Source organism: Podarcis gaigeae (genome assembly GCF_964106915.1).
Source record: "Podarcis gaigeae genome assembly, chromosome: Z".
NCBI lineage: Eukaryota > Metazoa > Chordata > Lepidosauria > Squamata > Lacertidae > Podarcis > Podarcis gaigeae.
In genome coordinates, this window is record NC_139691.1 from 33,044,669 (window position 1) to 33,069,617 (window position 24,949).

Sequence of the window (24,949 nt, forward strand, 5' to 3'; positions counted from 1 at the left end):
GGAGGCCCCATTAGCTAAAGTGGTGTTTCAGGTTAAGAACAGTTTCAGGTTAAGAACGGACCTCCGGAACGAATTAAGTACTTAACCCGAGGTACCACTGTATTTGGGTTTGGTCAGTCAACCAGCTACAAATCCACCTAACAGCTACCTTGTTCAACCTAGCTTCATCACAAGAATATCATGGGGAACTTAGTCAAAAGCCTTACTGAAGTCAAGATACACTATGTCCACAGCATTCTCCTTATCCACCAAGCTTGTAATTCCATCAAAAAGAGAGATAGAGAGAGATTCGTCTTGCATGACTTATTTTTGAGAAACCCATGCTGGGTCTTAGTAATCACAGCATATCACGTCCCTCCTCAGTCTGCTTTGCATACAGAAGGTCCCAGATTCGATTTCTGGCATCTCCAGGTAGGTCTGAGAGAAACCCTTCCCTGGAGCCTTGCAGAGCTGCTGCCAATCAGTGTGAACGATTCAAACATCAATGTAATGAAGTGGTTGAAATGCAATAAAAACAAAGATATTTGGAAACTGAGCAAATGGAGAAGGAGTGCTAAAAACTGGGGCTTTTGGTCTGGGGTGCAAAAGATTCACTTTTGAATTGTGTAGGAAGAAAGAATGATGTGCCATCAAGAGGATCCCACTTCTGGAGGCATGGCTGACACAGTATTATGGATAGATCAGCGGTTCTGCGACGGGGTGAGCTCCCGTTGTTCAGTCCCTGCTCCTGCCAACCTAGCAGTTCAAAAGCACGTCAAAGTGCAAGGAGATAAATAGGCACCGCTCTGGCGGGAAGGTAAACGGCGTTTCCGTGCGCTGCTCTGGTTCACCAGAAGCGGCTTAGTCATGCTGGCCACATGATCCGGAAGCTGTACGCCGGCTCCCTCGGCCAATAAAGCTAGATGAGTGCCACAACCCCAGAGTCGGCCACGACTGGGTCTAATGGTTAGGGGTCCCTTTACCCTTTACCTTTACAGCAGTTCTCAACCTGTGAGTCCCCAGGTGTTGTTGGACTACAACTCCCATCATCCCTGAGCTCTTGCTAGCTAGGGGTGATGGGAATTGTAGTCCAACAACATCTGGGGACCCACAGGTTGAAAAAGGCTGGGATAGATGCAGTGGAGAGGTCTGCTGCAAGCAGCTGGTATCCTGTTACTCCAGCAGAGCCCAGCAGTACTGCCATGTGCCCTAGTCTGTGTTTATGGGTAGCTGCATCCATGAGCCCCTTCATTTTAAATTTCCCATAATGCCCTGGAATAATACTCTGGAAGTGGTGTTGCCGCTACTACCAGGTAAGCTGTGAGGGAGAGCGAGATAGTGGGAAACTTATTGGGTAGGGGGGAGAGTCTTTGCTAAGAGATCAGGTTGACTCTGGCCCTGGCAATGGGGATCTTCTTTGCAGGTCATTCTGCATCATTAGAGCAGATTAAATGCTTCAGTTGCATCCAGCCAGAGATGGGCAGAATTCTCCCCCACATTGGATGCTGACTGGAAGGAAGCAAGACCAGACCACCAAATTGTGCAGATTTTGGATTTCTAAAACCATCACTGGATGTATAAAAGCTTTTCAGTTAGGGCACTTCCAAGAAGCACCCCACTTAAACAGCTCCTTTAGGAAACAAGTTGACCATAAGAACATAAAAAGAGCCCCACTGGTTCAGGTCAAAAGCCTATCTAGTCCAGCATCCTGTTCTCTCAGTGGCCAGCCAGATGCCTGCAGAAAACATGCAAGCAAGACCTGAACACAGCCCTGCTTTCCCCTCCTGCAGTTTGCAGCAACTGGCATTCAGAAGCACACAGCCACTGACAGTGGAGGTGGCACACTCCTGCACTGAAAGGCATTTGATCAGGGAGCTCATCAAAGCAATTGGAAATGGTTCTGGTTTTTGTTCTGACTTCTGTCAATATGATATTGCAAGCTATTTTAAAATGTGTGCTATTAGTGGTTCAGTCTTGTGCTGCTTTATTGGACTGTTTATGTCTTTGAAGATGGTTTTTCACCACCTGGAGAGTTCTATTAAGAATGGAAAGACAGGAAAGAGATGTGCTAGTAATGAAATGGTGTTTGATAATTTATCCAGTTTTCGGAGGTTAATTTTTGCACTGTGTCACTCAGGGCTTATTTCCCCAGCCGGAACTCACTGGAACTCAGTTCTGGCACATCTCAGGTGAGCATCACTGCTGTTCTAAGAGAATTAGGGAGGCATTCATGGTAAGTTCCAACACCTCTTTTTCTGGAAAAATAGCACTGATGTTACTAGGTTTGAATAATATGCATATGTTTATGATGCTTATATTCGATTGATGCTTATATTCCATTCTTCTGAGGGATTTGGGGCAGTGTACATGGTTTCTTCCCCACTTCTTTATATTCGTAACAACCCTGTGAGGTAGGTTATTCAGAGAGAGAGAGAGAGAGAGAGAGAGAGAGAGAGAGAGAGATGGCAAAAGACAGACAGAAAAAAGGCCAATATTACCTAGGGAGCTTCCTGACAAAGTTGAGATTTTAAACCCATTCCTAGCAGAACGCTTTAAACTAACTTTCCCCAGCCTGGTGGTCTCCAGATGTTTACCTCTGCAACATAATATAACTTAACTTAACTTGCCTCAAGACTTAAAAGTCAGAATTGCTTGTCCAGATCTAAAGAAATCCACTTGCCTGAGAAGTATTCTCCTCCCTTAAATTCTTGTTGCATGAACCCCTTTTCATCTTCCCTAATGAAAGCACATTCTCTGGAAAAGTTCCTATCCATCTCAGAACAAAACCCAAGGCCACTGCAGTTAATTCAGCTGATTAAAGCATCACCAATAGCTTGAAAAGATATCGGGCAAAGATAGACGAGCAGTTTTGGCTTTGCTTTAAAATTCAAACGGCTTAAATGTTGGGCTTTGGGAAAGAATGGAAGCATTATAGGGCCTGTTCCATAATGTACCGTTCTCATTTTTCCCTGTTGAGTGGGAGAAACAGTAAAAAAAAAACCTGCTAGAACTTTGGAGGCCCTCAGTAGGTCTCCCTTAAGCGATGGCTGGGGGGTGGGGGGCGGGAAGGCAGGCATGAAAGCAGAAGAAATTCGCCAGAGTCCTCTGGGGCACGCTGTCAGTTTGCGCAGCGGACTACTCCTCCCCTCCCCCAGCATACAACTGGCCTCTGGCCTTCCAAACATGCACACTCCCCCAACCCAGTTTTCTGGGCATTGCAGAAAACTCTGGGTGTGGGTGTGCATGCAGGGGGGAGATTTGAGACAGAAGAACCGTAACTGAACATCCTGTGCAGTCTAGCTATGTATTCTCTCCCCTCCCCATCTCAAGAGGTGCCTTGTCATCCTCTTCTCCTCTTCCTCTTCCTCAAACAAAAGTTAAAAATGCCTGCAACAGAATGCAAGGCACATGGAAACACAACAAGATGACTAAAGGAATAAAGAAACCCACTGATTGCAATCCTTAATATATGTCATGCTTGTGGGACAATTACTTCAAAAAGGAAAGAAAGGAAAATGAGAATGGATATTTGATACATATGTTATATTTGATGATATAGACATCATATAGTCATTCGCACTTGATTGGCAGTTAATCAGAAGCTTGAAGGCTTTCCATATAGTAAATAAAACTGAAAGCCACACTGCATTATTATTAAAAATGGGGATTCCTTGCTTCCTATGTTAAGCTGAATTAAATTTGTTCCTAAACCTAATGTCCCAAATCTTATTAATCAACAACTGTTGAGAGGGTTGCGTTGGAGACTTCCAGCTACATGCTGTACACAACTTTGTCATGGCATACACATAGTCTAAGAAGGTCTTTATGCAGGAATCCTGGGACATTAGGTTCAAATTGATGAGGAAGCATTGCTTTGGGAGCGATCTGTAGTCTAAGATTGTGACATTTCTGGCAATAAATGTTCCAAAACTCTCGTACCCATCAAAGGAGAAAGAAACAATCTGAGCACACCTCTTCTAGCAAGACTGATTATAATTTTTTCTCTTCAGCAGAGAGCCTACTTTCTTGGGTTTGGACCCATATGCTCAGATGGTTGTTCATGTTGAGTGGAACTCAGGAAGCTGCCTTAGATGGAGTCAGAACATTGGTCAGTGTAACTCAGTATTGTCTACACTGACTGACAATTGCTCTCGAGGAATTCAGGCAGGAGTCTTTCCCAACCCTACGTAGAGATGCTGTGGATTGAACCTGGGACCTTCTACATGCAAGGCAAATGACCTGCTACTGAGCATCATATCAAAGCTTGAAATCCCGGCTTCAGTCAGCAAGTTCATTCTCCTAAACTTAGGGTTTTTTACGTCTTGATGATGCACAGTGCCGCAGGGAAGTACTTTGTGCATGCTCAAAGGCACCCTTGAATTTCTGTGTAGTCCAGGCTAACCTTGGCTGAACAATTCTGCTAAGGCTGTCATCCATACCTATCATCTGACGTATCAGAAGAGGTTTGCATGCCACCAATTTAGCACTGGTGGATTACTGGTGTACGCAGCCCACTAGTGGGTTTCTGCATTTTGGATTTCTCTGTTACCCTGCTGTTATTTCAGAATAAATCATCCCAGAGTCAAAGCAGCACCACACTACTACTCCCTCCAGGGAGTATGGGCACAGTACATTAATTACTACTGCCCTTCCCCTCTGGAAAACTAAGGTCAATTTCAGAACCAAAATGCTTTTTCTGTGCTGCCTGAGGTGGAGCAGTCAACAACATTATAGTTAATGGTTGTCGCTTGTCTTTACATACCCCACTCCACTTCCCTGCTCCCAGTTGTGAATAATATTCCCATGTTATGAATGATCCGTGTCACCATTAAGAAAAAGAGGTCAGAATAGGCCAGTATATATGTGGACTGTCCCTGGATAAAGTGGCTTTTCTTCTTTAAGTTCTCAAAATTCTTAACCTAGCTCAAGGTTGTCCTCTGAACTAGCTAGATGTTTAACTGAGAATCATAGCCATTTGAAAGGTAAGACTTGCCCCAAATAGCAACTAGACATTCCATTTTGGTGACCTGTAACCTTGGTTTTAGGAGCCATTTTGCACCTGGCTTATATATTGTGAGTTTCTAACACTGCCTCCACTTAAATCACTGAAGTCTGTACTGCAGCCTTCACAAACCTGGCGTTCTTCAGAGGTTTTGTGCTACAATGTCTGGAGGACATCCAGTTAGCAAAATTTTGCATGGCCTTTCTTTGTCACCACTGTAACGGCATAGGAGAAGTTTTGTTCCTTCTCCTTCTACTCTTTCCCTTCAGTCTCTATCAGGATCTCACCGCTCTTGTATTGTTCTCATTCAAGCCATCAGTTCAGCTGCCTAAGGATTTATCAGTTATCTGGTGTTTGCAAATATGTGTGCCTGCCTGCCCGGTCAACTCCCATAGATGAAGGTCTGATTCATACTTGCATGCTTCTTCACTTGATTACTGCACCACAAGACGTGCAGTTTGCATGTGTGAATGGTAGGCAGAACACCAAAGATAGAACTTTCAAGAGGAAACCTAGCTCAGCGGTAGAGTACCAGCTTTGAATGCAGAAGGTCGTAAGCTGAATCCCTGACATCTCCAGGACCTAACATAGCATCCCTAGTGAAGGCTTTGCCCCTACAGTCACTTTCCACCGCAAATATTGTGTTTGAGATAATATGAGATGATGCCAATGTTCTGTTGGTGTTATAAGAGCTCTTTTCACCCATTCAGACATGCATGCTATCATTTGATGTTAAGCCATCCAGTGGAAAAAGCAAGCCATTTATATGTACGTACAAGAACCATCTCAAAGCTGCTCTCCAGCCGGGGTGTGATTTCCCCCAGCAAGGTCAGACTAAAAAAGGTGGTGGTTGGACCTTTGAAGATGTTGGGACTCCAACTCCCATCAGCCTCAGCCATCATGACCAATAGCCAAGGATGCTGTGGGGTGTAGTCGAGTAACAGGTGTAAAGGGCATGGTCTTTCCCAGACCCATCTGGTCTCTGCTAACATTCACCTACAGAAAATGCTCACATGACTCACATCTTCTCCTTCTCTGGTGCTGATCTCATCTTGCCCTGACCTCACCCCCTGCAGAGGGTTCTCATTGGCCCCTATACTGGCTGGGGTACCATTAACTCTTACCTTGCTTTCAATTTGTGGGAAATGTATGTGACTGTTCTTTTGCTGCTTTATGCCAGGGGAACAGCAAGCATGTTCTGAACTGCAGGAACCTTAGAGAAACGTTTTTTGGGGGGAGCACAGTGGAAACACTGAGAGTCTGTGAGTGCTACTCCATAGTTAGTGCAAATCATGGTTTGGTCTGCACTAAGCCCAAACCACTATGCATTACCAGCTGTAAAACCAGTATTTAAAGTGACGTAGATCAGCAGAGCAGGTATACATCTAGAAAGAAAGGAGTTATTTTATTAGGCTAGAAAGAAAGAAGTTATTTTATTAGGCCCATTATCTATGTTAGGGAAATCCACCACTGAGCAGTTAAAGGGCAATATGTTCATTGAGGGTAAATTGTTCCTCTCCCCAATTTCTAAGCAGGTTCATCCTATTCTGGTCTACATCTTACACAAAATCACCTGGATGTCTTCTTACTATGCAAGAAACTTCAGCTGGAGCTTGGTGTTGTTTTGGTTGCTGAATTACAGGCTTAGCTGTATATTTGTTCAATTTCTTCCCCTCACTTCTGAAACATACCACTTTTGAATTCACAGGTATACTGGTGGAAGCGTTTGAGGCGTTGTATCTGAGCAACTTTGCCCAATAGTAACACCCAGGAGGTCATCTTCATGGACATGTCTTGTTCTAACTTTCACATCCTGTGTGATTTTGGCCACTGGCAGAAACATAAAATACAGGTGGCCTTTCAGCAGGTATTTAGTAAGGAAGATGAGGCAGAAGCACAGAGATATTGTACTGCTAGAAGAACAACACGTTGTGCACATAAACCAGGGAAGTCATACAAGAAGTAAACTTCCCCTGAGCACAGGAGGGAATGGAAATTTAATTTTAGCCCCCAGTCCACAATGCTCTCTAGATTGGGGCACATACAGTTTAAGGTAGTGTAGTGGAATTGCCTCTTACGACTTTATGCTCTGAGCACCTGGTCAGGAATCTTAAATGGGCCTTCCTAGAGAAGTTTGAGTAAAAGCAAGAAACAAGGGGGGGGGGGTAGGAGCAGAAATAATAAATGGAGAGAGGGAGCTATCCTGATGGGAAGTCAATCCTCTTCAAGGCACTTATTTGTCTTCAGGAGTAGTAAGGGCTGTTGATTGGGGTTTGTTGGGTGGGTTTTGCATGATCACAGTTCCATCCATCTCTGTAAAAAGTTTTTTTGCAAAATGCAAAGCATACCTCAAAGCTGCAAAATGCAATGCAATACAATACATTCCTCCTGATTTTAGGATCCTTTAGAAGAATTCCCGCTTAAAGAATTATTGGGGGCTGTTCAGGAAGCTTACTCGAGAGTAAGTCCCCACTAGCTTACTTTCCTGTCGCACAGTTTTAATAGCCCCAGATTGCATAGTTGCTGCTTGGTGGCGGCGGTGGGGGGTGGGCTTCCCCGTGCCGGCCAACCAGGTTGTGGTAGAAAGAACTCCTAGCCCTGAGGCGGAATACAAAAAGCAGGAAGAACGGCTAGGGCAGACGATGTAAGGCGCTGGGTCCATGCAGAGGGGAGTCGGTTTAAAGCTCGGGAAAGCGGAGGTGTGGCAGAGATCCGAGTCGCTCGGACGGCACACTGGTAAGGAGAGGTGTGTGTGCACACGCGGGTGTAAAGACGTGCGGGGCTGCCAGAAAAAAGGTGGGGGAGAAACTAGAGGGGAAACGGGATCAACGCCACTCGTCCTAGATGGACTGCGATCCTGGTAAGGGAGGGCGCTGGGCTAGGGTAGGGGGCAAGACGGTGCGGGTGGGAAGGCACTGGGGTGCGAGAGGAGGGTCCCGGCCGAGCAGAGGGGGAGGGCCTTGGGCAGTGGCGAAGACGACGGGCCCAGGGGAAGGGAAGCCGGGCTCGATCGTCGCCGAGACGGCCCACAGGGGGGCCGGACTGAGCAGGGCGGCGCGGCGTGGGCTTTCTGCTTGTGTTGCCGACGCGAGGTGGGACTCGCGCGGGCCTGGCCGGCGATCGCGGCCTTCGAAGCTCGAGCAACTTCTAGGGCAGGCGCTGCGAGCCCGGACAGACGGGCGGTGAAGGAGAGCGTGGCCGCCAAGCAGGCAGGCGACGGACGCTGCCGGCCGGCTGGGGGTCAAAGCCAGCAACCGATCCTCCGGCCGAGCTGGGGCGCCTCCCTCCGGCCGCATCCCCGAGAGGAGCCGAGCAGGCGACGGAAGGAGGTAGGCAGGCCAGCCGCTCCCCGGGGCGCGCCGGTGCTGATCACGGCTTGCGCCGCCCAGGGAGCGAGCGAGCGAGCGAGCGAGCGACAGAGAGACTCGGACGCCGCGTTGCGCTGCGACCCCGAGGGGGCGCCCACCCAGCGCAGGTGCGGAGCCTGGAACGCGCGCAGTATCAGCTCGGGCTGATCCAGGTACCCCCGGCACGGGCACCCTGCTTCTTCCCATCCGCGTGCTGCAGCCCTCCCGAGTCGCTTGCGGGCTGTCTCCGTCGGTGCAGCCACCGGACAGCACCGCTCCGGTCTTCGCCTATCTTTCCCCGCTGCGCAGAGAGGCGCGCTCGCCAATCTAGGCACCGCGGAGCCCTCGGCTGATCCGCCGCTTGACCCTCTTGGGCTCCGTGCGCACTCGGGGCTTCCACTTCCCCCTCCCTTAACGCCACGCGGGTTCCTTGCGCCCCCTTTATCTTTTCAGGCCCCCGCTTGATTACCCAAAATTGTAGCTCTCTCCCCAGAAAACACCTAACTCCCCCCCCCCACTGCAATGTTTGATGTACCCCGACCCCTCCTCTTTTCTCTCCCAGTCCCGTGACCTCATCGGTGTGGACAGCTAACAGTGCATATTTTTGGGATGGGTGCCCAGTACCACCCGAGGACTTGGTTTTGTGCGTGTGAATGGGTAACCCCGGGGGGGTGGAAAGAGGGAGGCGAGTAAGAGCCTAGGCGCAGCAGCAGCTGCCGCCTCCTCCCCTTCGCCCCTTCTTATCTCTCCCTCCCCTCGGGTGGAGGACGGTCCCCGCCCTCGCCCCCCGCCCTCGCCCAGCCTCTCCCCCTCCCCGGGCAGGGCGCGAGGCCCCTCCCCCTCTCAACCCCCCCAACACTCCACCCCCCCTTCTTTCCCTCTCCGGACTCGGCTGGCTCGGAGCAAACCGCCCCTCCCGCACGGGCAGGGCTCGCCGCGGTGCAGCCTGGGAGGCGTAGTCCGCAGGGCAGGGCCCGGCTCGGGGTGGGCGTGGGGGCGGCCGGACGACCGTACTACACTTCCCGGCAGGCCCCGCAGCAAGCAGCAGTCGGCGGCGGCTCGCTCTCGTCCTCACACTCGGGCTGCCGCTGCCAGTGCCGCCACCGCCGCTGTTCCTTGCGCTGCGCTGCTGATCGGTGGAGCCGCGCTGGCCGGCCCTTGTGCTCCTCCGGCACCGCTTGCCTGGATTCCCTCGGGATCGAATGCCCCTTGTACCCCGGCGGGGGCCCGCCTTGGGAGCAGGTGCGTGTGGACGGTCCCCGGCGGTTCCCTTTCCCGGGCCCGCTTCTCCTCTCCCCCCCCCCCGCCGCCTCCGTCGCCATCGGGGAGGGAAGGGGGGGCGGCGTGTGAGTGAGGTTTCCATGGAAACGGGGAGCGGGCCTTGGACCGCGGCCCTTTTCTCTCCCTTCCTGACCCCCCCTCCCGTCCTCCCTTCGCGGTAAGGTCCCGTCCAGGACAGGATGGTGACAGCAGGGCCGCTTCTGCTCCGGCCCCGACGGCGAGGGAGGAAGCGATCGTCGCTTCAGGCTAGCAGGGAGATTATTTCACTTTCTGTTCTCAGGAAGGGGTGCTTGGGCTTACCCCCACTACTTCGACCACCTCCATCCTCCTCTTCCTCACTCTCTCTTTCCATTTCTCCTCTGCTTCCATCGACGGGGCGGACAGAGGGGGTCGACACCCTTTTCGCTCTGGCGAATTCCGTGGCGGATACGGTGGTCTGCGCGAGTCTCTGCGCATCCCGAGCGTGCGGTGAGCCTTCGGCATGGGGAGCCTGAGCTGCACCACCCCGTCTTGGCTTAATTTTTTGAGCGAGGAGGGGGAATAATTCAGCGGCCACCCACTCCGGGCGCGCGTTGCGGGGCGATCCGCCGATAGAATAGACCTGATAATGGCATATACACTTCTGAATGGCAGAGACTCAAGCTTGGTTGGTCCCTCCCGTCTGCTTCCTTCCAGGCGTCTTGGGTTGCTGTTTTCCGCCGCCGCCGCCTCCCTCTTTCTTTCCCCTACCCCGCTCCCTCCCTCCAACAAGAGACAAGGGCGATGCCCGTGACGGTCCCGAAGGGACGGGCAGCCTAGATCGTGGTGCGCGGGGGGAAAGGAGAGGAGGAACGCGGCGCGGCGGCCAGCTAAACTCAGAAGGAGTAACCAAATGTTAGACGGTCGGGAGGCAGAGATGGGCTGCTGAAGGCAGAACGGAGGCGACCCGTTCTCCCGGAGGTTGATTTCTCTGAGTCTCGGTAGAGAGTGTGTCCGCAGGAAGGGAAGAGAGCATAAGCTTGTTTTCAGAAAGAGGGGGACAACTTTTGCCCTATTTGGAAGAGTGGGAAGTATTGGTTGGCATCTTTGTAGTGTAACTGGCCAGCCCGTTTGGAATGGGCCTGCCCTTTAAAATCCAATGTCTCGGTGGGAGGGTAGCTTGAAAATGCTTGCAAAGCACAAGAGATGTCCGTGTGTCTGTGTTGGTGAGGAGGATAGAGTTAGGGCTTTGCATGCTATCCCAGTTTGCCTTGCCTTGTCCAGGTAACACATAAGCAACACCCCCCCCCATCCAATTTGTTGTAATCAGGGCTCTGCCTCCAGGTTGGCCCCACAAATGGCAGCCCCCGGAGCTAGTCGTTGTGCATGTTTACTGTCGTGTAGTTCTCAGCCTGCCAAGGAAATCGGAGCCTGGCAGTGGCAGCGGGGAAGAGTGAAGGGATGGGACGTTTTTTGAAGCTGAAATGGGGATGGAGGGTGGTTTGCGGGGTGGGGGTGGGGAGATGTGCTGCAGGCATCGCGTCATCGGCTGGACAATGTGTGTATGCTTGGGGTCTGGATGAGGCTTTTCCCGGTCTTGGTAGCCTGACTTGTGTTTTTTAGAAACGTGATGTTAATCTGCAGCTGCGACAGGTTTCCACGGTGAGGCTTCCCTTGCCAGGCTGCAGTGAGCAAGCGAGTGATGGTTCGTTCTCTCTGTGCCATTGCACAGTGTGAGTAAGAGAGAGGCTTTACCTGGAGACGGTTGGAAAGTTTGCAAGTGCCTGGCTTCGGTGGAGATGCATTATTGTCTTTGCATGCTTAGGAGTGCATTGTCCTGGCCGCGCAACGCTTAAGAAAAGGGAATGAGCAGGTGTGCAGGCAAAGATTGCTTTGGCAGTCATTCTGTATACATACTCGCAAGCAGAGTGTGAGGGAGAGGAGCTGGTTTTAAATGGGGACTTCCACTCGGATCCTGCGCTCCAAATGCATGCCTTCTATTGAAGCCAGTTGAAAGTGGTTGCTGATACTACTGTGATAAGGCCTTCCACTGGGCATAGTGGTGGTTTGTTTCTAAAAGTAGTGCCATACTTCAAGCCACTGTAGGCCTAGAAACTTTGTTCCTTCAACCTGGATGTGTAGAATGGGAGCTGTGTTCTCTCTCACTTCATGAGAAAGAGGCACTCTGTACACTCTCAGAAGTCTTGTGTGCTTAATTGCAGGTTGCCAGTGCGGACTCCTTGCTTCACTTAAGTTCTCAACGTCAAGATTTCCAGGTCGTTATAAGGTACAGCAAAAGTAAATATGGCAACTTTATCTTTTCCATATTGCTAAAGGTTTGGCAACTTTTGCAAGCTGAATTTATTTCCTACGTAATGGTTGCTGCTTTTCATGGGGTGTGGGCTGGAAAGTATGTTTAAAAAGAAAAATGTCATATATGGAATTTGATTCAGGAGCATACTTGTTTATGTACTGTGTGTCCGTCAAAGACTAATTTAAAGAGATTGCAGGTTGGGAATAAACCTCTTTCTTCATCTGGAGGGCTGACCTGAAAACACAAGAGCTATAAGAAATGTTGTTAATCCGTCTGGCCTTTAACTGTTGATGGAGCTCATTTCCTTTTGGCCTTTGTCTCTGCAAGCACCAGCAGAGATGTCAATTTTGACTTTTTGTGGTAGCCACTGAAGCTCTCAAAGCTGTAGAAGCCCTTGGCTTTATAACATACAGTATATATGTATGTTGTAAATTTTGCCCTGATTCTTAGTAAATATGTTCCAACATCATCTAAAGCTTTATTCAGACATTGGTTTTTCCTCTGTGGCAGAGGTGGGAAGCCTGCGGCCGACCAGAACATACTGGACTACAACTCCCATCATCCCTGACCATTGCCCGTGTTGGCTGGGGCTGATGGGAGCTAGAGTTCCAACAACTTCTGGAGAGCCATAGGTTCTCCAGTTTCTGCTCTGTAGTCTTTTGGGAAGGAGGAGGAATTCAATCAGTCCGTTTTTTCGTTTTTTGTTTTGCAATGTATTGACCCAGTTCAACAGTCCTAAACTTGCCTGTGGATTGGAACACAAGTCCTCATTAGAGAATGCTCTTAACTGGATTTTGCAATGAAGTTTTAGTGCGCAAAAAGAGCACAGACAAGTGTTGTTGATGGTTAAAGCACATGTAAAATGTATCTTTTGTGGAAAATACATTGGAAAGCATTGAAAAATACATATTTTGGGGCAGTACATATAATTTAAGTCCAGGTTTTTCATGCTATCTTTAAAAAAGAATTGCACAAAATAGGACAGAACAGACCTATGATTGGGTGCCAGTGGAAAGGAAAGGGACAGACTTGGGCAGATCTGTCCATTACTAATGGTCATTTTTCTGAGGCAAGTTTAATATAAGGGCTTTGAGACTGAATTTAGGAAATCTCCAGTTCAAATTCTGTTCTTTCGTGAACGAGGTTCTGTCCCTTAGGAAAACTGCTGTTTGCTTTTCTACCCATCCTGGATCATAAAACTGACCTAACTTACAGGATTGTTATATGAGTTATTGAAATAATGTATCTTAAGTGCTTTGAGCCTCTTAAAGCACAAACCTGAATTATTATTAGTGTTCCTATCCTGTCCATTGCCACCTACGGCAACCAGCGATTTGAGCTTTCTGGATCATTCAGTGTAAAATTCAAACGGCCCACTTGGAAGTGAAGGGAGAGACATTAAAAAAAAGAGAGGCTAGAATATCTCCAAGGGACAGCAGGAAAGCTGACTCTTGTCTTTTGTTGTGTCAAATGGAGGCCAAATGTTGTCCAAAACCAGAGCTGGTGTTGATAATCTGTGAATGGTGTGTTATGGCTAGAAAAGCTTGTGTTGTCATTGTCCAGATAAAATAGTGTTTGATCATTTGGAGTATGGCGAAGGAGGAGAAGAAACAAAGGAAACAATAAATTTAGCTATTTTGCTAAAGTAAGATAAGTTAAGGCAACATGCGGTTTGAAACTTTACTGCTGGAGTTTTTGCATCCTGCTTTTTGGGGATTTTATTTTGCAAAAATCAACCCTCTTTTTACAAATGCATAAACTGTAAAACAATTTCTCTGGACACTTCTTTTTGTCCGTCTCCTTTAGATTTTCATCCTTTTTGGTATTTTATTCCTTCTTTCTTTTCCATCTGTCCCTAGGACAGAGTTTCAGGGCATCTTAGGCAAGAACACACAGGTTTTTTGCCTTGTCCCAATTTTGCCTTTTCCTCTGTGCTAGGACTAAGCTAATCACTTCTATTGAAGAGACCTCCTTGCTGTTCCAGCCAGTAGCATTGTGAGGCCCCTTCACCTGTCTGGCACCCTTCAGAGTATGTCTGGACCCTTCAGCAGAAAATTCAGACCATGATATCCAGGATGAAATACATGTTCTGCAGAAAACAGATCTGGGCAGGAACAGATCTATGCAAAGTTAGGGATATCAGACATCATTTCTACTGAGGACAAAGCAAAAAGCAATGGGTTTGAATCCAGACTTTGGAAAATACATAAAATTTCCAGGCACCAGCATTTATATAACATTGGTGTCCTGTGCACCCTATTTTGTATAATTATGTGCTAGAATCCAACTTCTGCCGTTTCCCTAGCTTTGTAGTGAACTTCCATGATAGATGTAGACTAAAAATGATTTAAGGAGTTTGGAGAGCAGTTATGCAATGGAGTTAACTTCCTGTCTTTCCTGGATGTCATCTAAGAGATCTTGTCTCCTAGGGTAGGAGGTCATTTATTGTTACCATCAATCATGTTTGTATCCTGCTCTTGCTAGGATGAGTTATGGGCAATATGCATGAGGGTTATCATAGTTTATTCTCACAACAGCCCTGTCAGGTAGCACAGGCTGAGGATGAGTGACTAAGCCAAGGTCCTGCAGAGAGCTTCATGACTTAACACGGACTCAGACATGGGTTTTCCAGGTCCAGGTTGACACTTGTACCAACTACATTTGACTGAGATTACACTGAGATTGTATTAGATGACCCACTGAGTTCCATCTGGGGTTGGAATTCCTTTTCACATGTTTATTTTGAAGACCAAGAAATGTGCTGCTGTGGCTCATCTCTTGCACAGGATCAGGGCATTTTCCCTTGAGGAACTGCTTCTGTTCTGAAAGGGTATTGCAGTCACCATCACCCCCATCCCTCCTGAAAAACACTGATGGAACCATATTGTTGTTGGGAAATTTTAAATTCTTTGCTCAGCTGGGTAAGGGATTGCTATTTAGAGTGCTGTCTGGAATGTGGTTGTGTGAGTGCAATGGCTGGCGCTCATGACTTCACTGATGAGGTACGTTGTGGAAATTGTTTAGTTCAGTTGTGTACTTTCAGACTTTTTTATTGTTTATGGCTACTTTTGCTATGTTTGTAATTATGTAATATTTTTCATGTTGTAAACTGCCTTGAGTATGGTTTTAACTATGGAAAGCCTAGTGGTCCTTAATTCTAATGCCACAGCCTGTAAGAGGCCCCCTGAAATTGACCAGGTTGAAGAGGACAAAAATATAGAGAAGTCCTTTTGTTTGTTTGAGCAATTCTCCTCCCACCTGTGCAGATGGATGACCAAGGTGTTCCTCCAGACTATCTTGAGACTAGTTTCTCTTGGTTCCAGCACAAGCTCCCTCTTGCATCTTTCCTGACCATTAGGAAGGAGTGTGTGAGCACAGTTACACCTCTCTGCAGCAAGGCGGACCTCACCTCCCATCCATTAGGTTTTGACTAGCTATTACTCTATTGCCGTTGCACCAGGACTTTGGAACATAGGAAGCTGCCTTATACAGTAAAAGGAAGCATGGCAACCCCCTGTTTATGCAACTCTCTCCTGAGTATCGTCGGATCATCCACCACTTTGGTCACATTCAGGCAAAATTTAAAAACTCACTAATCTGCCCTGGTGTTTGGGGTAGGGTGGGGACCAAAGGGTGTTGGGTCTATATGGTGCTGTTTATTGTACTGATAGGCAGTTGAGTAGCAGGCCATTTCCTGACTGGTAGCAGCTCTCCAGGATTTGGGGCTGGGCTCTTTCCAAGCCCTACCTGGGGATGCCAGAGATTGGACCTGGGAGCTTTCACGTAAAAAGCATGGTGCTCCTCTGCTGATCCACAGCCCCTCCTTGACTTGCAGAACTAACCCCTGCAAAAGCTTAAATGGCATATGCAGTTGTGCTTTGAATTGGTTCTATGGGTAAGATACCAAAATCCCTTCTATGCTTCCAGCAGCCCGCAGCATCCTGGACCAAGTGTAGCACTCCCAGGCGATGATCTTTCCTGTATTGAATAACTTTGCAATGAAACAGGAAAACAGCAAGCATTTCTGCATGGGTTCCGAATTGGATTCATCTCTGGCAATTGGAACAGGCTTCTGAAAAAGGCAGCTGAGGCAGGGGAATGGAGAAAACAGGCGAAGTGGGAGGCAGCTTTCCCCTTTCTCATGAGAGCTATATTCAAAACTCCATTGCTAAGGTGTTTACTAAATTTGGAAGATCCTACAGATTGCAGCATCCTCTTCACAGTTAGCCTCAACTGTGCCGAAAGCAGGGCAACTTCTGAGTAAACATTTGTAGGCTCGAGCTGCTTTCCTGGTGCCTCTGTTTTGTTGTAATGGTTCACTGTAGATGGGCAGAGAGGGAGCTTTGGGTCATGCTAATTTGCCAGGCTACACAAGATGACATTATAGGACCCCAAGAGGTGTACATGGCTAGCTTCCTGCTGAGGGAGTGGCATACTGAGGATTGGGAAAGAAGGTGCTTGTTGCTTCTCAAGGCTCCTGGCTCCAAGAAGGGGTGCTTGCCATCAGGGTGGCTTCTCAGTGGGCTTGGTCGAGGGCACTTCTGCAAATTCCTTTGTGGAATTCTCTCTGCACTTGGCACCTCTCTACATGCTGCCTGCCCAGAAGGGAACTCCTCGTAGTTCCTTGGGAACTTGCACTTGTACTGCCTAGTTTGGAGTGTGTGTTTCTGTGCCCCCCTCTCTTTCTCTCTCTTCCCCCCCCCCCCTCTACCCAATTTTCAATCCCTGGGTTTTGTTCTCCTGGTTGCGAGGGATTCCTGCTCTCCCCTTTTCTCTGTCCCCTGGGAATGGTTCTGCCTGGCTCACGTCCCACATCCTCCCTGGGAACAACAAAAAAAGAATGCACTCAACAATGTCCGTTTCTGTTGCTGCATCCTTCAAGGGGCCTTCGTGCCTCTGCTGTTGACCCCCATCCTTCCTTGCGCTTTCGGCAAACGCACGGCTGCCCGTGTAGCCTTGGCCTCTGCTTTTGGCATCTTTCGTCCGCGGAGATCCTGTCCCATCTGTGCTCTCTGCTTCTCCCCCAGCGCCGCCTCCCATTTTGTATGGTACTTTGCTTTCTTCTCGCCCTCTGAATTTGCACGTTAAGTCCCCCACACATCTGCAAGCTCTTTGATAACTATATAAAGCACCGATACGGTCGGTACATGAAACAACATGGGCAAAGGCGTTCACACTTGCTTCCCTCATCTCTCTCTCCCCCCCCCTTTATTTCATATACTGCATTCAACCTCCATCTTTCCTCCAAGGAGATCTTGGTGGCATAGATGATGCTCCTCCCTGCCCAGTTTTTATCCTCACAACAACCCTGTTAGGTAGGTTAGGTTAATACATGACGATGGGCCCAAGGTTCATGGGTAATTGGGATTTGGACTTGGGACTCCTTTGTCTCAAGCTCTAACCACTACACCACACAGCTTCCTAGTGACTTTGAATTTCCCCTTGGTGTTGTGTTTTGTTCTAACTTCTCCTCATTGTGAGAAGTTACAGTACTCCCCTCTTTGGGTTTCCCACAATCCCTGTATGGTCTTCCCACTGTGGCCCCACTCTGGAAATTCAACAGCTCATGTCTTGCATAGCTGTACTGAGAATTGCTTTGCTAATTAATTGCCTGGCAGTGCTTCAGTTTGGAGAGGAAATGACTCTTTATCTGAACAGAACTCCGCTCAAGGAATTTCAAGCTGACGTGTGTGCCTTTGCCTTGTGCACTTCTTCTCCTGCAGTGCTCCATGCTTCCTCCAGCCATAGGCATCCACAAAGGAGACAACCCTGCACCCCATGAACCATAACTCCCAGATTCCTCACTTTTCATTTTAAACAAGCTAAGTTTCAAGCCTGAGATACGAGGCAAAAAAGTACAAGAACTAATTATTCTCATTTTGTGCAGCAGAGAGATTAGCTTGCTTTCCCCTTTTTGGTGTTTTAACTCCACCTTCCCAAAAACATTTCTGCAGATGCCCTTGCCTCCAGCCTAACTTTGTGTATGTCAGTACCCCACCTTAGCCAAGGGTCAGTGTGACTGCCCCCCTGCTCTTCATCTGTCTGAACTGCCCCTTGGAAGCTGAAAGCAGCAACTGTCAAATCTGGCCCTAATGCTTTGTGTTTCATTGGTTTTTTTCAATAGGCAGAGCCCGTGACAGGATTGAGACTGGCTGGCACTGAGCGGCTGTCATGATCTCTGCAGCGCCTCTCTACAGCGGGGTGCACAACTGGACTGGCGCTGAACGGATTCGCATGTGTGGCCTCAGCGAAGAGAGGTGAGGTGCGTGTGGCCTCCACAGGCCGGGAGGGAAGAGGTTGGGCAGCTGGTGTGTGTGAGAAGGTCGGGTTCCTTGTTAGAGGATGCTGGGGAAAGGGGTGTCCTCCAGTTTGCAGAAATGCAGTTCAGCTGACTTAATTTGTAGGGTTATTTAGGCAAAGAGACTCCGGAGTGGGGCTGGGGAACCTGTGGCCCTCCAGACTTTGCTGGGCTACAACTCCCCCCCATTCCTGATTGTTGCCTGGGGGCTTATGGGAATTGCAGTCCAGCAACATCTGCAGGGACACAAGTTTCAACAAGCTCCCTGCACCAGACTTCAGCCTTCAACTGTTGCACCAGGTACCCACAACTTATCTACAGTGGGTCAAAACAGTAGCTCTACAACCATACAGATATATGGTAAGAAAAATAATAAATGGGCCAGCATATGTATGATTGAGCTAAAGGAAGTTCCTGGGTCTGAAAAAGCTGGAAGACTACTGCTTTAAAGTAGCTATCTTGGTACGCACCAGATGTGCTGACTGCGGCTCAGATCAGCACCAGCCAGCACATTTTACGATCTCTGTTAATTATTTTAACTCTCTCTTTTTTGCTGGATGTGTGTGGCTTTGTTGTTTAATAATAATGAAGGTTTTATCCTTTCCTCCAAGTAACTTGTGGTTCTTCTCTCCCCCCGTTGCTTATTCTCACAACAACCCTGTGAGGTAAGCTACTTTGAAAGAGAGTGATCAGCCCAAAGTCACCCAGGCAGCCTCATGGCTGAGCGGAGGTTTTAACCTGGGTCTCTCTTCTTTCCTAGTCTGCTCTAACCACTGCATCACATGGTATCGAGCTTTTTTGTCATTAAGTGGTGCATTGAATAATAATAATAATATGTTGTTGTTATCATTATCATCATTAGTTTAAAGTATGAATTTGGCCAAGTAGTACTCAATATTGCGAGATCTATATTAGGATGGTAGTTTTTAAGCTAAAATCAGAAACTTTCAATGCATCAGGTTTGAATGGAGAAGCTTTGCTGGATCTTTTGAATTTGTGCAAGTTGTATGAAATTTCACCTGTAGACGTATGCATCACCAGCAGAGGCAAAGGGGGACAAATCACTCCTACATGATCACAGTCACCTCTCTGAGTCTCTCGTATGCAGTGGTGCTGTCAGGGTAGGGTTTGGAGATGCATGTTCAGAGCCCCACTCCTTAGCAAAAGGAGCAGGAGGGGTCCCAAATGTAGCAGGACTGGCTTTCCACATTTTTGAAGTGATGTAATGCACATAATAACTAGCAAAAGTTCCCCGCTGCCCCCAGCAAGACAGTGTTTCGCGATGTGTATATACCATAAATCTGAAGCTCATTTGAAGCATATGCTTTCTCCCAAAGGATCCTGGGAACTGTAGGTCGTTTTTAGTTGCCAAGAATTGCAGCTTTGTGAGGAGTAGACTACAGCTCCCAGGATTCTTGGAAGAAAGTCACTTGCTTTAAATTTATAGCGTCTATCCAGCCTGAAATTACCTGACAGCACCACCACTGACCACATGTTTTCGAAGAGATAGTGCTGCTCTACCTCTCCCAAAAATGTTGGGGTGGAGGGAAAGAAAGATTACTTTCTAAAAACGTGGCCAGGCTCTCCACTCAGCACTCTTTAAATCGAGAAGGGGATTGAGGTCAGGCCAAGTGGATAATGTGGGGTATTTGATGCTGGTTTTCTCCATGGTTGAGATATGAGAGAATTTGTGGAAAGTCTGGGAAGCTTGAGGTGAGGGATCTCAGGGGAGAAGGTGGATGGAAGGGATCTCTTGGCCTCTTCTTTCCCCCCACACTAACTTTGGCCACAATCTCACCTGCTACTTCACAAGTTTACTTCCATCATCCTTGGTGATAAAGTTTGGGAAGCTGCAGCCCTGGACCCAAAGGAGCATAGATTTGGGGGTGGGTGCCACACGAATCGAGGGGAACAGGTAGAAAAAGGTCTTGGAAGGGAGCTGGTGTCTGTCCCTTGTTATGGCTTTGTTAGTGTTCTTCAACCTTGGCTTCCCTAAAATTGCAGGACCACAGCTCCCATCATCCCTGTCTCTTGGCTAAACTGGTTTTGCATGATGGGACTTTTAGTCCAGCAACACCTAGAGACCAAGATTGAAGCATTCAGTGATTCTGAATTTCTCTTAAGTTATACAGGCCTACTGCTGAAGGTTGGGAAGCCAACCTTGCCTTTCTTGCACATCCTTTAGGACAAGCATGAGCTATGTATGACTCATGAACTGCATCTGTCTGACAAAGCCCCCTGCCTATGTGCATCTGCTCACAAGAGATACCCCCAAAAGCGGGGTGAGGGGGTGCTTTGGGTCTTGCAGTCTTGGGAGAGTGTTTCTCAGCATCACAGTTCTTTCTCTTCTTCCTGCAACAGGAGAGCCCCACTTTCTGATGAAGAAACCAACACCAGCAACTCCCAGCATCTGGGCTCCCCTGACTTCTGCACTGGCAGCAGCTTTTCCAAGGTAAGGGCAGCTTAGTGGCTGTACCTAGGGGAGGAAGCTTTGGCTCTTGCCGAGATACAGAGGGCCTAAGTGGCTAATTATCTGGCCAGCTCAAATGCAATGGGCTGCCACAGGGTGGACTGACGGCCGTGGGCTTGGGTGACTTTTTTATATAAAGGGTGTTATGCACATTCATGAAGGAGAAGGAGAGATTTGTTGATGGCTGTTTACCCCCTGACCAAGAGGTAGAGCAGCTGCTTTGCATGTGTATAGACCCAGGCTCAATCCACATCAACTCCAGAGGATCAGGTTGCAGGTTCTAGGAAGGACTCTTGCCTGAGACCCTGGGAAACTGCTGCCAGTCAAAGAAGACAGTACTGGGCCAGATGGGCCAGTCATCTGAACCTGGTACAAAAAGGATATTGCTGCTTCTTAAACCAGGATAGCTAAATGGAACCTCCATGTGCTGAGGCAGTCTGTCCCCAAGCACCAGATATTGGGGACAAATAGGGACCTTTGATCTGATGAAGCAGCAAAGGGATTCTTAGGTTGCTTTCTTCGAACAAATGTTGCATAGTGGCTATTAAAACAAACAAACAAACAAACAAACAAACCATGAACTGACAGTTCTCAGTTCAGCTCTTGCCTTTGCCATGAAATTGCTAAGTGGTGGTAATAATAATAATAATAATAATAATAATAATAATAATAATAATAAATATTTATACCCTGCACATCTGGCTGGATTTCCCCAGCCACTCTGGACGGCTTACAGCATATATCAGAACATACTAAAACATCAAAATTAAAAACGTCCCTAAGCAGGGCTGCCTCCAGATGTCTTTTAAAAGTCAAATAGTTGTTTATTTCTTTGACATCTGCTGGGAGGGTGTTCCACAGGGTGGGCCCGACTACAGAGAAGGCGCTTTGCCTGGTTCCCTGTAACTTCACTTCTTGCAGTGAGGGAACCACCAGAAGACCCTCGACTTCAGTGTCTGGGCTGAATGATGGAGGAGGAGATGCTCCTTCAGGTATACTGGACCAAGGCCATTTAGGGCTTTAAAGTCAACACCAATACTTTGAATTGTGCTCAGAAATGGACTGGGAGCCAATGAAGATCCTTTAGGACTGGTGTTATATGGTCCTGGCAGCTACTCACAATCACCAGTCTAGCTGCTGCATTCTGGACTAGTTGTAGTTTCTGAGTCACCTTCAAAGGTAGCCCCAATGTAGAGCGCATTGCAGTAGTCAAAGCAAGAGATAACCAGGGCACAAACTACTTTGGTGAGACAGTCTGAAGGGAGCTAGGGTCTTACCCGGCGTTCCAGGTGGAGGTGTGGGTCACCCTTGTTGATTCCAGGTATCCTTAGGCGAGTCACTCTGCCTTGGCTCCCTAGCAAGACAATAAAACTGATTTCTAACCTGCTTTAGGATTCCTGATCTAATTTGCATGTGAAACACCAGCAACGTGCTTATACAATAATGTTATTGACACAGTTGCCTTCCCTCGTTGCTGCAGGTGGAGCTCACGGCAGTTTCGAGTAGCGGCGGCAGTGCCCAAGGGTTTGAGGCAGAGGGCATCGTGGAGGAGGAACTCGGACCGACACTTAAGGAGCAGCCCTGCGAGCCAGACTGTGCTGAGAAGGCCTTGAAGGGCGGCGATGCCAACCCAGGCAAAGTTAGGGAGGGCGGACTCACAAGCCCAGAGACCAGCGGCAGCCCGGACTGTGCACGGCCGTCTGCTAAGGAGGCGGCAGGGGTCTCCCCTGCTTGCCCAAAGGCTCTGGAGAGCGAGCATCCAGCAAAGGAGAAGAGCACCCCAGCTGCTGGCACAACCCTGACAGCTGCCGTCACAGCTGCCGCCGCCACGGCCACCAACAGCTGCAGCACTTTGACCTCTGCCCCAGCCACCTTCACCTTGAAAAGCGTCTGTTTCTCCACTTCTCAGGCCCCTGCTATGCAAAAAATGGCCCTCTCCTTCCCACCTGGAGCAGTCCTCACCCCCAGCCAGCCCCTGGTTTACCTCCCACCTCTTCCGAGTCCGCTCGGGGTCCCATCGGCCCTTGCCCTGCCTGTCATACCCTCCTTCCCACAAGACCCCTGCCTGCCTAGCCTTCTCGCCCCCTCAGAGCTGCGCTCTTACCCGTATGCCTTCTCCGTGGCCAGGCCTTTGGCCGCAGATCCCAAAGTGGCGCCTGTGGAGACAAGCCAGCTGAACTGCCCTGCCCTGTCAGGGGAGAGCAGCGCCCTTGCGGTCACTGGACCCTCCTCTGCTGTCGATGGCTCGGACCTCTCGCCCAGCACGCCTGCCTCGGCAGCAGCAGGTGCCAGCACTGTTCCGCTGTCAGTCACCGCCAGCGTGCTCACCAGGGCCCCGGCAGTCCCGGAACAGCTGCCCTCGGGCGTCCTGGCCTCCATCTCCCCGCTGAAATCCCCCCCACAGCTGGAGCGTGAGATGGTCTCCCCGGAATCCAGCGAGATGCCCCTTGACCTTTCTGCCAAGTCAAACCGCCAGAAGCTGCCTCCTCCGAGCCAGCGCAAGACGCCCCCTATGCCTGTGTTGACCCCGGTGCACACCAGTGGCAAAGCACTGCTCACCACGGTCTTCTCCAAGCCTCAGCGGGTGGCTCAGGCCATTGGCGGCCCGGGCACCGCTTCGCCCTTCATCATCTTCCCGGAGTTCCTCCGCAACGGGGAGCAGGGTTCCTGGGTGAAGAACTCGACCGCTCTCATCAGCACCATCCCAGGCACCTACGTTGGGGTGGCCAACCCAGTCCCAGCTTCCGTGCTGCTGGGCAAGGATTCCGGGCCTGGCCTTGGCAGGGACTCCCGCCATCTCGCCAAGCAAGAGCTCATTTCCATTGTTGACCAGGGAGAGCCTCGCAGTGGTGGGCTGCCTCCTGGGAAGAAGAGTGGTGGAGAGGGGCCTCCTGACCCCGCAAGGCCGCTCCGGGGTGTCCCAGGGGCCCAGTTGCACCCTTCAAAGGAGCTTGCCATTTGGAGCCCCAGCCAGGGAAGTGTTTACCCTCGGTGCTCAGTCAACGGGAAGCCTGCCAGCCCCCAGCTACTGCCCGTGGGGTGGTCGCCTTATCATCAGGGCCCTCTGCTTTCCATCGGCATCTCGGCAGCCGGGCAGCTGTGCCCGAATCAAGTTGCCCCCTGCAAGCCAGCTGGCGCAGGCGAGCTGGCCACGTTCCCTGGTGTGCAGCCGATAGAGTCCTCCGCTGTGGTCCAGAAGCCCCCCGAAGCCCCCTCTCAGGGCAAGGGTTGTAAGGCAGCCTTGCCAAACACAGCCAGCCCTTTGTGCATCTCACCAGCTCTTCAGACCAGCCTCCCAGACGCAAGGGGCTCCGAGGGTCTCATCCCAAAATACGACTCCGACAGACTCGAGGCTGACTTGGCAGCAGAGGCCACCACGCAGCCCAAAGCTCCCCCAGAGGGCTGCAGCCGCAAGCGCCCCGGGGACGCCAAGCCTAAAAACCAGGTCTTGACCGCCTACCTATCTCACGGCCTTTCCTTAGCCAGCCAGCCAAGCGTGCGGACGACCTCTGAGACGCCTCTCCCAGGGAGCAAGCGCAAGGACCGGAAGTGCAGCAACGCATCTCGGGATCAGCCGGCGGCAGAAGTCACCCTCCGCAGTGTGCACCAGGTTGATCTCAGCCGCGTGAAGAAGGAACGGGTGGAGCCAGAGGTGCTGATCACCTCCACCACTTGTCTGCATGCTGGGGCTGCCTCAAGAAGCCCTCCGAAAGCCAAGCTCAAGGGGGTGGCCCACATCAAAGTGGAGGAGGGCTTCCCCTGCAAGTCCAAGCGGCAGCATGACGGGCCAGACCGCCTGACCCACAAGAAGCAGAAGTGCAGGGGCAGTGAGGAATCTCAGGCTCCCTGCAAATCGGACAGCCAGAACCTGCACAGCCGCAAGGTGAGTGAGTTGCCCTGATGTGAAAACAGGGCTCACACCCAGCGTTTCCTGGAGCAGCACCTGAGGGGTGGCAAGGGTGAGATTGGGCTGAGGGTTTGGGAGTCCTCAGGGAGGACTAATCTCTTGCTGAGGACAAGGAAAAAGATGAACTAGGATTGGAAGATGTTGCAAGTAAGCTCCTGTAGTGCTGATGGAGTTCCTGCAGAGCTGCTTCCAATACTACAGGAAGGAGAGAATCTTGCCTGGACAGCAGACAGAACCAGGAATTTCATGTGATAACACTGTGCATCTTAAATTATTTTGTGACTCTCCCTCGTGAGAAGTGCTTGCTTGATGCACGAGAGCACTATAGGATCAGTGTCCATTGTTAAACGAATGTCCTCGTTGGTTTTTTTTTTATTCAGTTTCTTATTTTCG

The 24,949-nt window shown here is 49.6% G+C and overlaps 1 protein-coding gene and 1 long non-coding RNA gene across 11 annotated transcripts in view; one reads left to right on the forward strand and one right to left on the reverse strand.

Moving 5' to 3' along the window:
- Positions 1–6,775: 6,775 nt before the first annotated feature.
- LOC310836880 lies at positions 6,776–10,003 on the reverse strand. Its single transcript, XR_014560294.1, has 2 exons — positions 9,910–10,003; positions 6,776–6,811 (listed from the first exon to the last, which is right to left on the reverse strand). It is a non-coding gene; the product is annotated as an uncharacterized lncRNA (long non-coding RNA).
- BCORL1 (BCL6 corepressor like 1) overlaps positions 7,712–24,949 on the forward strand; it is a 30,695-nt gene continuing 13,457 nt past the window's right edge. Inside the window, exons 1-6 of one of the 10 annotated variants that reach the window (XM_083722032.1) lie at positions 7,712–7,841; positions 9,994–10,077; positions 11,790–11,854; positions 18,006–18,138; positions 20,541–20,631; positions 22,130–24,532. In XM_083722032.1, coding sequence (XP_083578158.1) covers positions 18,053–18,138; positions 20,541–20,631; positions 22,130–24,532 — 2,580 coding nt within the window. In that variant the 5' untranslated portion in view covers positions 7,712–7,841; positions 9,994–10,077; positions 11,790–11,854; positions 18,006–18,052. Of the gene's footprint in view, positions 7,842–7,944; positions 8,502–9,368; positions 9,571–9,694; positions 9,855–9,878; positions 10,078–11,789; positions 11,855–18,005; positions 18,144–20,540; positions 20,632–22,129; positions 24,533–24,949 lie in introns of those variants that run through there. The other 9 variants (XM_083722037.1, XM_083722029.1, XM_083722038.1 and 6 more) reach the window with 9 other exon arrangements.